The sequence below is a fragment of the Anas acuta genome, chromosome 1 (genome assembly GCF_963932015.1).
Source record: "Anas acuta chromosome 1, bAnaAcu1.1, whole genome shotgun sequence".
Lineage (NCBI taxonomy): Eukaryota > Metazoa > Chordata > Aves > Anseriformes > Anatidae > Anas > Anas acuta.
In genome coordinates this window covers 135,147,318-135,160,823 of record NC_088979.1, presented here as the reverse complement: position 1 = coordinate 135,160,823, position 13,506 = coordinate 135,147,318, and the positions used below count along the sequence as shown (strand labels likewise).

General features: G+C 45.4%; 1 protein-coding gene across 1 annotated transcript; it reads left to right on the top strand.

Moving 5' to 3' along the window:
* The first annotated feature begins 259 nt into the window (after positions 1–259).
* GPR19 (G protein-coupled receptor 19) lies at positions 260–12,803 on the top strand. The gene is made up of 2 exons (XM_068658657.1): positions 260–1,033; positions 11,534–12,803. Exon 2 carries the CDS (start codon positions 11,556–11,558, stop codon positions 12,801–12,803), a length of 1,248 nt encoding a protein of 415 aa, XP_068514758.1. The 5' UTR covers positions 260–1,033; positions 11,534–11,555.
* The last annotated feature ends 703 nt before the right edge of the window (positions 12,804–13,506 follow it).

The window sequence follows — 13,506 nt, the reverse complement described above, 5'->3', positions numbered from 1 at the left end:
CATAATTATTACATATTATACAAAATGCTGTAATTGTACATATTACATTATTCAGAATTAACACATTGTTTTAGAGCAGCTTCCTTTGCACTCCTTCCCCAGTCATACTGGTCTTGGTAAGAGTATAGACAGTAAAAACTAACACATGCTGAAGCAAAGTGCTTAATATTTGATGCTTTTTTTACACTTCATACATAAGTGAGGAGAAGGAGAAGGAGAAGGAGAAGGAGAAGGAGAAGGAGAAGGAGAAGGAGAAGGAGAAGGAGAAGGAGGAGGAGGAGGAGGAGGAGGAGGAGGAGAAGGAGGAGGAGGAGGAGGAGGAGGAGGAGGAGGAAGAAAAGAGCACGAATTCCCAGAGAAAGCTAATTTAATATTCCCTCCACCTCCTCCTCCTTCCTCCTCTCCATTCCCTTCAGCTGCCAGGGTCCCATGGCGACGGCGGCGGCAGAAAAGCATCCCCGCCCGCAGCCGCGCCATAGCAACCCGCACGTCAGCACCGGCAGCCAGGGCCGGCGGGGCAGAGCGGCGGGGCTCCCCCGGGGCTCCCCCCTGCGTCCCCCCGGGCTCCCCCCCGCGTCTCCCCGGGGCTGCCCCCGCGTCCCACCCTGGACCCCCGGCGGCCGGGGAGGGGCTGCGCGGAGCCCGCCCCGTCGGGAGGCGCAGCGCTGTCCGCGGTGCTGACGGCACCGGACCCGACGTGGGGTCCGGAGGGCCCTGAGTGGTTTCGGGGGGGCTGGGAGGGTCTGGGGGCGGGATGCGGGAGCTGCCGCCCTCAGGACGCGTTAGCCGTGGCCGGGGAATGAACCTGCGGCAGCACCCCAAAAAACGTGGCTTTGCCCACACCCCGGTGTCGAAGGAGAGATCTGCGAGATGCGCAGCCTGCAGAGCGTCTCCAGCATAACCGGCAGAGCCCCGCAGGGGTGAAGGCGCTGCGCGGCTTCCAGCATGAGCGGCCCCTTTCTGGAGGTGCCCTCGGCACGGATCACGAGGAGGAGGAGGACAGCGGCGCCCCTGGGAGGAAGCTCTGGAGCAGGTATGTGCGCTGAGAGCTGCCGTGCTGAGCGGTGCTGGGGCTGTAGGGATAGCTGCCTCTGCAAGCACCCGCGAGGTCGTCTTTCCCAGAGGTTCATTTCATGCGTGTTTATCTGCGTGCCTTTAAAATCGCTGGGTTTCTGCAAGGAGGGCTCGTTCTTCGGGACCAAATGCTCTGCAGGGCTCAGCTGTTAAGATGATTCTGCTGAAAACCAAGGGGCAAGTAGAATTACTGCAGAATGAACAGCTGCATTTCTACAGAAATCTATGTTCTCTTCACCTACACTCAGTATTTTTATTTTTAAATTATGGCACTTTTTCATTTATCCAGCTGGCTTCCAGCATGACAAACAGTATGTTGGTTCCACAGAGTTACAGAGAAGTAAAACTGCCTTCTGCTTTCAAAAGGCCATTTGTGTGTATGAGGCTGCATTCATAGCCAATTCTTTCTGGCAGGGATTATCCTCAGTGTTTCTTGAAGATTGGCTGCTAAAGCCACCGTTAATTACTTAAACAAGTGGCTTGATTTGCAGAAAAAAAAAATGTATGCCAACCAAGAGGCCTCCTTAAAAGCTATTCTTTACTTGGGTGTCTAAATATGGATTTTTGGAAGCTTGATTTGTGAGTTTATTTTAAACATCCTGGTCTCAGATGAGTCAGTAAGGGGATAAATGTCTATACCTTCAATACATTTGGGGAGCTCTGCTCCTCAGCTCAAAGTGAGAGCTTGCAGACTCTTACAGCCCCACAGTTCTCCTGTGAAGTCTCTGTTTGCAAAGCTGTGCAGTGCAGTTTCCCCATCTGGCTCATGCTACGTAACCTCCACATGCATTTTTCATTTGCATCCCTAGCAGACATCCTCCCTCAGGAGTTTAAGTACTTAGAGTGACCCCTGATTGGAGACCTTTCAACAAGACTATGCAGAATAACCCCTAGCAGCCTCAAGTAGGGCCTACTGCCCCTCCCTACCACAAACACAGCACCCACAGCACCAAAACTTGATGCAGCACTTGTGTGTTTGGGATTTCTCCGTTCCAGCATCTTCCATCACTTCCTAGACTTTCTAACAGGCTGCCAATGTTTTGCATTTGGCACCCTGCCCAAGAAGAGATCTCCAGCTCAGGAATTATCAGCAGGCCAGCTTCTTGCTTCAGTGGCTTCTTCTAGCATGCTTTTGTCCTACCTGAGCCCAGTTCATCTGGGATACCCCTTCCAGCAATCACCATCAGGCATTTCCAGTCTAACTGTGGGCTTTGCGTGGCCTTCAGCTCCCTCTTGCTTCTCCAGCAAAGTCAGTGTGGGCAGATGCTGAAATGCTGTCACTAATGGCCATGTCCTCTGACAGAGACCCGTGGGAGCATTCTCCTCCTGCTCATTCAGGTCTTCGGCTTCTCCTGTTCTCTATGTTAAGTTCATGTGGAGAATTTGTCTCCACATGAACTTAACATAGAGAAAAAATAAATAAATAAATAAAATAAATATAAAATAAAATACAATAAAATAATAATAATAATAATAATAATAAATAATAAATAAATAAATAAACGAACAGAAAACCAACCCTTCAGCTTCTCCTAGGAAAACTGCCAGATAGAGGTTGAGCTAAGCTGCTCTTGTCCTCACCAAAGCTGCTGGCATATTTTCCCTGTGGGGGAGAAGACACTTGGCAGGGAGAGGGTGAGAATTTTCAGGAGATGGGCAGAGAAATCAGCCAAGCGTGAGATCCACCACAGCTCATCTGTCAACACCCACCGTGACAAACCGGCCCGGGTAAGTGCTGCGTTCCTCACATCAAGCAGAAGTGCATGCTGCATTGTGGGCAAGGCCCTGCATTGCCAAAAATGAATGTAAGCATGTGGGAGAGAACACATACTTTTTTTTTTTTTACCTATGAATCAGGAAAGGGTCCAACCTAGCAGTGTCTGAGGACAGACACAGTCCCCACTAAGACAGGAAAGCAGCCTGCGGAAGTATATTTCAAGCTTTTCACACTCTCCTTGCCCAACTCCAGTAGGTGGAACCTATTTTGACAGTAAGGATGGACACAAGGTCGATTCCTCTTTCCTTGATCCCACTTTTCATGTCCCGAAGTCACAATGGACAAAGATCTTGGTTCTGCCATTATTTTTAGATCAGTGCTAATCTGAAGTGATGGCCTTGCTGAAGAGTTTTACAGCCATTTCCCAACTCTGCAGATGCTGATGTGGTAAGGGTGTGCCTCCAGGTAGCAGTGAGCACAAATCTGTCTCAAAATTTTCTGCTTTCTGTCCCTGAACCAGAGCATGATTTGGGGTATAAATGGAACCTGCAGCCACTGTAAAGGCTGCTTCCCACTGCCAACACAGAGTAAATGTACTCTTAGGGCTTAGGTGCATGAATAAATTACTGTGGCCTAGCAACTTGCCTCAGGTTAACAGAGCTACAGCCACTGCCTGAGTGTCAATCTTAACCCTCTGTAAATACATGACAAAAACTCGTCAGCTTAACTGTAGCAAGAAGGCTTTTCTCCCAGAACCTTTAACATCACAATGGGCATGTCTTGCCATCACAAGAGATGGCACTGTCCCTTAAGAACAGTCAGCCAATGTGCAGTATCTTGTGGCTTACAGGTGTCTTTCAACCCTGAATGATCATCGAATCATGCCCCATGGATTTGCTTTGGGCCAGGACTCAGGCCTTGCGCTGAAGCTCTGCAGGCAGAAGATTTAATCCAGATGTGAAGTGACAGAACTAGAAGCAATATATGGGCCCTGTTCTTGGCCTGATGAGTTACAGCCTGGCTCACCAATCGCTAAGCCTGGTTAGTCTCTTACTTTCCTCAAACACACAGCAGGAAAGCCGTGTTGAGATTCATGCTCATGCAGTCACTGAATACATCTCATACTCTTTATATGTGCTAGAATTTAAGAACATCTTCCTTTATTTGATTCTGCCCATATGTCCTGCTCCCATGACCTCACCCTGCATTGCAGGCTAGGCTCCTGGATGCTGATATAAGATGCAATAATGTATGTCAACTTATGTTGTCTGTTCTGTCCAGAAGCTTTTACCATACATTGCACTGTGGCCACACTGGCACTGGAAGCTTCATACCTGAACCAGCCTATGCACACCTCCAGTCATGCTGTCTTTAGATAATTATGCTGCATAACAGGAATCCCCACCATCAAGGCAGAGCCAGGGTTGCAGGCAACAATGTATGAAATATGGGTATGAATTTCATGAGGTTTATTCTATTCAAAATGTCTTATTCTCCTGATAGAGGAGGGGCAGGTGTTCTCTATTGGAATGCAGACAGTGTAGAAGAAAACACAACCTCAAGAAACCTCCAGGTTTTGCTCAACCTCAGATTTTTTGCTCAAACCCCAGATGTCTGGGTTTGTCTCAGAACAGCAGGTGAGAATAGGAAAGGCCTTGTAACAGGAGCAGGGCAAAGAGCTGAGCACTTTTATGAGTACTAGACCAGAGACAAGAGCTGGCAGGGAATCTGCGCTCTTTCAAAAGCATGTGTAGCCACATTCCTACCCTGGAAGCACAAGTACTAAATGGCCTCAATATGTATGCAGTGATCCTTGTATAGCAAGAAACAGTTACAGGTTAAAAGGCTCTGTGCTCTTCTATGACAGTATTATTGCCATGAGAGCCTGAGCACATAAGGTAGTTAATCTGGATTAAGGCAAGGATGAATGTCACTTTCTAGCATCTTGCACCCAGACAAAAGCACCCCATCCTGATTCAATTTGCTCTCGCTTCTCATGTTGATTAAACTCCTTTAGATGAAGTATTCCTCTTCCAGTCTGGCAGCTATTCCCAAGAGATTCTTCAAAGAGGGAAGTCTTGGGAGTAAATGACCAACATAATGCTTTTGAAATAATTCGCTGGGCCACGGCGTGACCAGCATTTTGCAGTGAGGAGAGGATGCAGAGAAATAAAATATGTTGGATAAAAAAGCCAGTCTGTTAGTGCTCGTGTAAGTAATGCTGAATGGTCTTTCTTTAGATACCTTTTTGATCCTAAAACACAGTAGTTGGCAAAAAATGTTTGTTCTTTTGATTAAACACTAAAAAAGCCATTTATTGCAATCCTTTGTGAATCCAATTAATTTTTACTGCTCCAAATTGCAATGGAAACTATACTTCTAGACAAGACAGTAAACATGTAAACACATAGTAACTCCACCATGTGGGCTTTGTACAATAGCAGAGTAGATATGGCAGTTGCTTTATGTCATTCTTGAAGCTCTTGTAGCTTTATGTCATACTTCTCTGAGTAACATCTGTTTTGGAGAGTTAGCAAGTGTATGTTTCCTTTACTATAAACCTGAAGAGATAATCCCTGATGATGGTGTATTTGGGCCTGCAAATAACAAAGTAAGGCACATAAAATGGGAATTGTAGCACCAGGAAATTATTGTTTGACTATTATGAATCATTTCATATACCCTGTTTTTTTTCCATGTAAATGCATAACATTCTGGGTTTTAAAATGAAATAAAGGGAGTCTTCACATCAGTTTTAAGAGTTTGCTCACTCTAAAAGAATAAGTGAGAATTTTGGTACTGCTGCATCAGTGCAGACTCACAATTACTAGAAAGTATCATTTCACTCAGATCAATATTATTTTGGTTTAAATGGGGAATCAAAAATAACCATTTTTAAAAATAAAAATGAAAATAAGCCTTACATATTTACTACACATAATTTTTACTTTTTATCTGTCCAAAAACTACTTGTTGACCTGAAAGACCAGGGGAGACTAAAGAGCTCATCACCATTTCTTATAGACCTGATATTTGCAAGCTGGGCAGCTCATTGACACTTAAATCATATTTCACTTAGCAATGCAACAAGTGGGGGCATGAAAACTAGAGAATCACCATCTAATAAGATAAAGAACCTCTAATTATTTGTATGCTAGACCCATACAGAGCGATGCATACTCTGGGCTTTTCACATTCACATTGCCATTAGGTGCATTATCGATAACGCAGAAGTTTAAATCTCTGCTACAGAAAGCAGACTTTCCCACAGAAATAGAAATAAAAATAAAAAATGTGCAGGGTTATAGACAGAAAGATTCTTAGTGTCAAATCAAGACATGATTCTGGTCTCAGCACCCCTAGGAAAAACAGGATTAAATCCACAGAACAGAATAAATAACCTTTAATATAAAGGTAAGTCAGCTTCTGGCCCATTAGAAGGAAAAAATAATAATGCAGGAATCTCAGATCATACTGGCTAATCAGACAACATTTGCTTTGAGAGAGAGAGAGGTTCCAGCACAAGCGTATGGTCTCTGGTGAGCGGTGGCACACAGCAAAGCTTCTCCCATTCTGGTTTTGCTCTCCCTGTTAGCAAAGCTCAGACACAAGATAGGTGGATACATTTCTTGACATTCTCCTTTCTCTGCAGTCACCTACCAGGTAGCTCTCCACACACGCCTCTGAGGATGTTATGCATGTTCACTGCTAGGGCTGCTGAATTGCATGTTTGCATATAACTTGCATTTCCCAGTAAGAAAATATTGGGCTGACTTTTATGCAAAATGCAACAGGAAAAGAAAAAAAAAAGAAAAAAAAAAAGTACTAATTGAGTGCTACAATTCTATAACTATATAGAGGCTTCCACTACTCTTTAATATTGACCAAGAAATTTCGTCTGGTTATTATTCTACTGAGACTAATTTGTACAGCAAGCAGCTGGGTATTGTTAGCCGGCAGATACTTTTGCATGGCAAGGGAAATTAAGGAAGAAAATTAGCCCATAATGTTCTTTTCTATCTGGCTAATAGGCTCCACGTGTACTATTCTATTACATATAATCCTAACATGCAATTTAGCAGGTTGTGCTGTCAGTGCATCCTGCCACTCTGCCAAAGAAAGCAGCCTGAATCCCCCACAGGCAGCTGACAAACGCAGGCTATCTCCAGAGGAGCAGATCCACCTGATGGAGAGGGCAGAAAGGGAAGCAGGGACTGCTTCAGAAACCAGGACTCTTTTGCCAGGCAAAGCCAGTAAGGAAATAATGAGGGAAGGAAGCTAAGGATGAGGGGGAAAGAAAGACCAGGTGTGGCAGCATGAGAAGGGGTGAGGGGCAGACCATCTTGTGCAGGCTTAAATGCACACCTTCCCTTCCAGGTGGCTGACAACTTGACCACCACAACACCCACTTCTGGGTCTCACACCTGATGTCCGCAAGTGCTATTTTGAGAGAAAGGACTTGGGCAAGGTTCCTTGTTTAACACTGAAACAAAACCAGCTGTTACTAGCCTCAGACTGCTTCAGCTAAATGTTCAGCTGAGCATGAGCTGTTTTCAGTTCCCAGATATTGCTTGAACATGAAAGCTGCTAAATGAGGCCAACTGCTTTGGTAGCAGTGTTGGTGACTCACACGTTGACCCATTTTCTGGTTCACAGTCAGCAGCCGGGCACAGTGCGAGGTCGCTGCTGCAGGGGCCAAGATTTGGAAGAGAAACACCACGGGGTCCTGTCATAGACTGGCTGCCACTGTGCAGAGTGGCTGCCATCTATGCAGATGTGCTGTGCTACTCTCAAATACACTGTGCATTTTCAAGCATGCTGAATTTGTACCTGCAGCATGGAGCTGATTGTACATCTAGTCTGTTCAAGTGAAGCACACAATGTTATATTAAGCTCAGCTAATGAACACAGGGTCTAAAAAGCTGGGGGAAAACATTTTCTCTAACCATATCAAACAATTAGTACATTTTTCCTCTTCCATGTCTGACTGTTTTTTTCTATTGTGTTCTTGAAGATGACATACAGAACAATGCAAGGAGCAAGATCCCAAATTCATCCAGTGCCTTTGTACCTCCAGGCTCCATTCTGAGTAGGCAGACAAGGACAAAGCAATTGGTGCAAAGCTAGGTATAGGCAGTGTAGTGGGTTTACATGGCAAGGTTTTGGTAGCAGGGGGCCATAGGGGTGGTTTCTGTGAGAAGGATCTAGAAGCTGCCCCATGTTTGGTAAGGGCCCCACTGCTGACCAGAGCCGAGCCATTAAGCGATGTTTTGCACCTCTGTGAGAGCATATTTAAGACAGGGAAAAAAACGCTGCACCACACAGCAGCTGGGAGAGTGAGAGGAGTGAGGAACAGCCTTGCAAGCACCAAGGTCAGTGAAGAAGGAGGGGGAGAGGTGCTCCAGGTGCCGGAGCAAAAGTCCCCTGCAGCCTGTGGTGAGGACTATGGTGAAGCAGGATGTCCCCCTGCAGCCCATGGAGTACCACGGTGGAGCAGGGTTCCACGCTGCAGCCCATGGAGGAGACCACGGTGGAGCAGGTGGCCCTGCACCGACAGAGGCTGCCGCCTGTGGAAGACCCCTGCCGGAGCAGATTCTGAGCCAGACCTGTAGCCTGTGGAGAGGAGACCACGCAGGAGCAGGTGACCTGGCAGGAGCTGGTGCCCGTGGGGGACCCAGGTTGGAGCCGTTTTTCTCCTGAGGGATGGACCCCGTGGTACGGACCCGTATCTGGAGCAGTTCTGGAAGAGCTGTATCCCCTGGGTGGGATCCCATAGCACAGGGGACGAGAGTGACTGAGATGGAGCGGCAGAGAAGTGCTATAGACTGACCATAACCCCCATTCCCCTGTTCCCCTGCGCCGCTCAGGGGAGAGGCGGTGGAAGAGGGTGGATGGGGAGGAAGGTGCTTTTGGTTTCTTTCCTTTGTTTCTCACTTCTCTAGCTTGTTAGTAATGAGCAATAAATCTTACTATCTTCTTATGCCGAGTCTGTTTTGCCTGTTGCAATAATTACTGCGTGATCTTCTTGTCCTTATCTCAACCCTTGAGCCCTTTTCATCGTATTTTCTCCCTGTTCCTCTTTGAGGAGGGGGAGTGAGAGAGTGGCTGTGGTGGAGCTCGGCTGCCCACTCGAGCAGAACCATGGCAGGCAGAGAAATAAACATCAGCAAAGAACACACACACACACACACACACACACACACACACTGCCCAGCAGCTGCATTACAGCACTCCCTCAGAAATCAAGAGGTCACTCTAGCATCTATTCAAGTAAAAAACATTGTCTAGAAGGTAGGTGGATCATTCACGGTGATTTTGTAGTTAGCGATCAGAATCCATGTTGTATTAGTGTTCTGTGCTGCTTTGGAGAGGTAAGCAATGGGGGCTCACAAGTTCAACTAATATAAATCTAACAGTGAGCAGTTTAGCAACTCGCAGACGAATAATACCTTTAAACATAGGTCTAATCTCTTTTTTTTTTTTTTTTTTTTTTTTGCCTCATGGTCACAGACTTGTTGAATATCACTAACCTGCCTCATAGCCATGAAGGCTATGAAAAAAAAAATAAAAAATTGCCAGGCAAGGCAATTTCTGTAAAGGTTATAAAAATGAAGACTGCAAGGATCTGGCATTTAAAGGAAAAAGAGAAAGGAGGTTATCACAAACTGAACCACCTACATTTAAAGAGGAAGGGGATAAAAAGAAGGGGTATTCAAGTCATTTGGTATCCTTCTCACCATTGCAAGTCAGCAGGTCATTTCAACATGGGACACCTAAATTCAGAAACCTCGTTCTCAGGGTGACAGAGGGAAATGCTGATATCAAGGGCACAGGTAACTAGCAAGACAGTGACATGCAGGGACAGTATACACAGTTCAGACTAGACTCTTTAAGGTATACAGTGTCCAGCTGTTAATAAAAATAGCATGGTGTGCATAGCACAGCTGAAATGCCATCTTAGCGCCTGATCCTGGTGCTGGCAGTGGGCCCCATTTACACAGCAAGGACACCAGCCATGGGCCTTTGGGCTGTCCCTCACTCAGCCCTTCTCTGATTTAACACCCCAGTACCCCGGTAGCACCCACTCAAGGCACAGCACAGTAATCCTCAGACTATTTCACTCAGCTCTCTCCGTCCACCCCCAGCATAAGCAGCCAGAAGCAAAGCTCTCCACACACCTTCCCTTTCCTTTCACTCAGGCTGTGTCCCCCGAGGCAGATCCACATGATGCACCTCCTGAACCCCACCATTCCCACCCCTCCATCCTCGGTGGCTCTTCTGAAGAGTAAAGGAAGGAAGGGATCCTTCCTTCTTCTCCCATTGCAGGCCTGTGGAAATAGAAATGTTTCTCTCTGGATCTATTCCAGAAAGCAACATTTTCCTCACCATGGAACAGATGAGGAAGATTCACTATGAGTGGGCCCTATCCAGCTTGGTACAAGTCCTTTCACTGTGCTGATCTTTCCTTTGCCTTTAAATCCAGATCTCTCATCTTCCAAAATTGTGTCCAGAACCAGGAAGATTCAGCTTCTCCAATTCAAGGAAGCAGTAACAACAAAAAACCATTCAGACTGAGTGGGCTCAAAAGCATCTCTGCTAGTGAAGGACAAATTACCTTTGGGTAGAGTATGAACGGCACACAAGATGGAAAATACTTAGTATACTTAGTGCTACAAAGATGGTGAAGGGTCTAGAGGTCAAGACCTGTGAGGAGCAGCTGAAGTCATTTGGTTTGTTCAGCCCAGAGCAGAGCAGACTGAGGGGAGGCCTCACGGCGGCCTGCAGCTCCCTCACGAGGGGCAGGCACTGAGCTCTGCTCTCTGGGGACAGCGACAGGACCCGAGGGAATGGCATGGAGCTGGGACAGGGGAGGGTCAGGCTGGAGGTTAGGGAAAGGTTCTGCACCCAGAGGGTGGTCGGGCACTGGGACAGGCTCCTCAGGGCAGTGGTCACGGCACCAAGCTTGCTGGAGCTCAAGAAGCGATTAGACAACACTGTCAGACGTAGGGTCTGTTTTTTGGGTGGTCCTTTGGGGACCCAGGAGTTGGACTCAGTGATCCTTGTGGGTCCCTTCCAACTCAGGATATTCTATGAGTCCAGTATTTTTTATCATCCTTTGCCACTTTTACAGTCATAGTCATATAGTGACAGTGTATGTACTTCAATCTAAATACAGGGATGTTAACACCAATGCTGCTAGAAAACAAATGATGAGAGCAGGATTTGTCTGTTAGCATCATGATCAATGAAGATGTAGTTATTGTAAAAATATTACCCTTCTTTCTTCCTCTCAGTATAAGAAACACCTTCTTTGTCTGACTGCTTTAAAGATACATGTAAAGTCAAGCAAACAGAGACAAAGTCTGGTTTGGTTTTTTATTTTTGATTGTTTGTTTACTTGCTTGTTTTTACAACTTCCACAGCCAGGTAGTACAGCTCATTTCTGGAATCAATAGAGCATATTGCATTCACTGAGGTTGTGAATTTCACCAGCTTTGGTGAAACTGCACCTCAGTCTGTATCTGCAAGGTGGACTTTATCTTTCAGAGTACAGAAATGATCATCCTACTGTATCTGGACCATTAATAAAAGTCTGCATGAAAAATAATGGCATCTGCTGTACCAGAAAATCTTATATTTCTGACCATTTCTCTGAAATCAATGTATATTGCTTAAAATTATCTTTCATTGATTTCACACACATTTATTAAATAAAACTTGTTGTCTTTTCTGTTTATGTAGAGCCTGAGCAAAGGACATTACTATGATGTTTGACCACAGTATGGATAACAACAACGCTCCCTCTGTTTTCCCTACTTTATTGCTCCTGCTGCAGAACAACAGCTACCCCGAGACCTCCATTGCTCCTGCTAACCACGGGATGACAGAGTCACCCAAGGAACCCAGGCCAAGCAGGAACCACACCATCTTGCAGTATGAACTGAGGCCAGGGGAAATCATAGCAGCCAGTATGGTTTTTGGAGTATTGTGGTTGTTTTCCGTCTTCGGAAACTCCCTTGTTTGCCTAGTGATCCATAGGAGCAGAAGGACACAATCAACCACCAACTATTTTGTTGTCTCCATGGCTTGTGCAGACCTTCTCATCAGTGTTGGAAATGCACCATTTGTGCTACTTCAGTTTACTTCAGGCAGGTGGACACTGGGGAATGTGATGTGCAAGCTGGTGAGGTACATACAATATCTCACCCCTGGAGTCCAGATATACGTGCTCCTCTCCATATGTGTGGATCGATTCTACACTATTGTCTACCCCCTGAGCTTCAAAGTGTCAAGAGAGAAAGCCAAGAAAATGATTGTAGCATCTTGGATCTTTGATGCTGCATTTGCATCACCAGCCTTCTTTTTCTATGGCTCCAATGGGGATGGCCATTGCAACTTCTTTCTCCCGAATTCTTGGGAAGGAGCCATCTACAGTATTATCCATCTCTTGGTGGTGTTTTTGATCCCATCCATCCTCATTATCCTATTCTATCAAAAGGTTATCAAGTACATTTGGAGAATAGGCACCGATGGCAGGACTGTCAGGAGGACAATGAATATTGTCCCAAGGACAAAAGTGAAAACCATCAAGATGTTCTTAATGTTAAATTTAGTGTTTCTCCTGTCCTGGCTCCCTTTTTATGTGGTACAGCTGTGGCACCCACAGGAAACAGACTACAGAAAGAGTTCCTTGGTTTTTATGGTTATCACATTAATCTCTTTCAGTTCTTCAGCTTCTAAGCCAACCCTGTACTCAGTGTATAATGCGAACTTCAGAAGAGGGATGAAAGAAACTTTTTGCATGTCCTCCATGAAATGCTACAGAAGTAATGCATATACCATCACTACCAGTTCAAGGATAGCAAAAAAAAATTATGTTGGGATCTCAGAAATCCCAGCACCAGCCAAAACTGTAACCAAAGACTCAATCTATGATTCATTTGACAGAGAAGCAAAAGAAAAAAAGCTTGCCTGGCCCATTCATTCAAATCCTCCAAATACCTTTGTCTAATTGGCTTAATTGCTTTGAAAGGTGATTATGTACCACAAGAACAAAGAGCTTTATCTCTTTTTTGAACCAATGTAAATTTACATATTTTTAACACGACTTTTAGGGAGGAAAAAAAGATGGTTTATTTTATTAAATGCATTGATTTTTGATGTATCTGGTCTACTTACTTTCAGCTATATTCTGCTTTTGGAAGTACTCTCCCTGAATCATGAGCATACTTGCTCTTATATTTTCTGTATGTAGGGGCAAAAGGGAAAGAACAAAAACACTGCATAATTAATCACTGTTCATTAGCCACCATGTATAAATGCATAAATCCACACAAAGCCATCTATATTTCCTTTTGTTATATCCTTATGAATACTGTCGCACTGGGGTGTTCCTTGTTCAGACCTTGTGGGAAGGATTTCTGTATGTGGACAATGCTGGCATAATGCTGAACCTATTGAAAACAGTCATAACATTCCCACTGCCTCTGTAGGGTCAGCGCTAGGTGCTTTTGCACATTCAGTATTGTGCTTCCAGAGAGGTCCTGTGGTATGAAGTGCCTGAGAAAAGTCCTGTCCTTTTTGTCTTGCCCTCCCCAACTACTCTCTAGCTGCATCTACACCCAGCCTGACGTGTCTACCCAAAAGCCAGGGTTGGGCACCACCTGGGAGAAGACTTGCTGATTACCAGGGGACAAGGTTATACCAGGCACCCG

Coding starts and splice junctions, on each gene's coding strand:
- GPR19 (XM_068658657.1), top strand. CDS start 11,556: ATGATGTTTGACCACAGTATGGATAACAACAACGCTCCCTCTGTTTTC.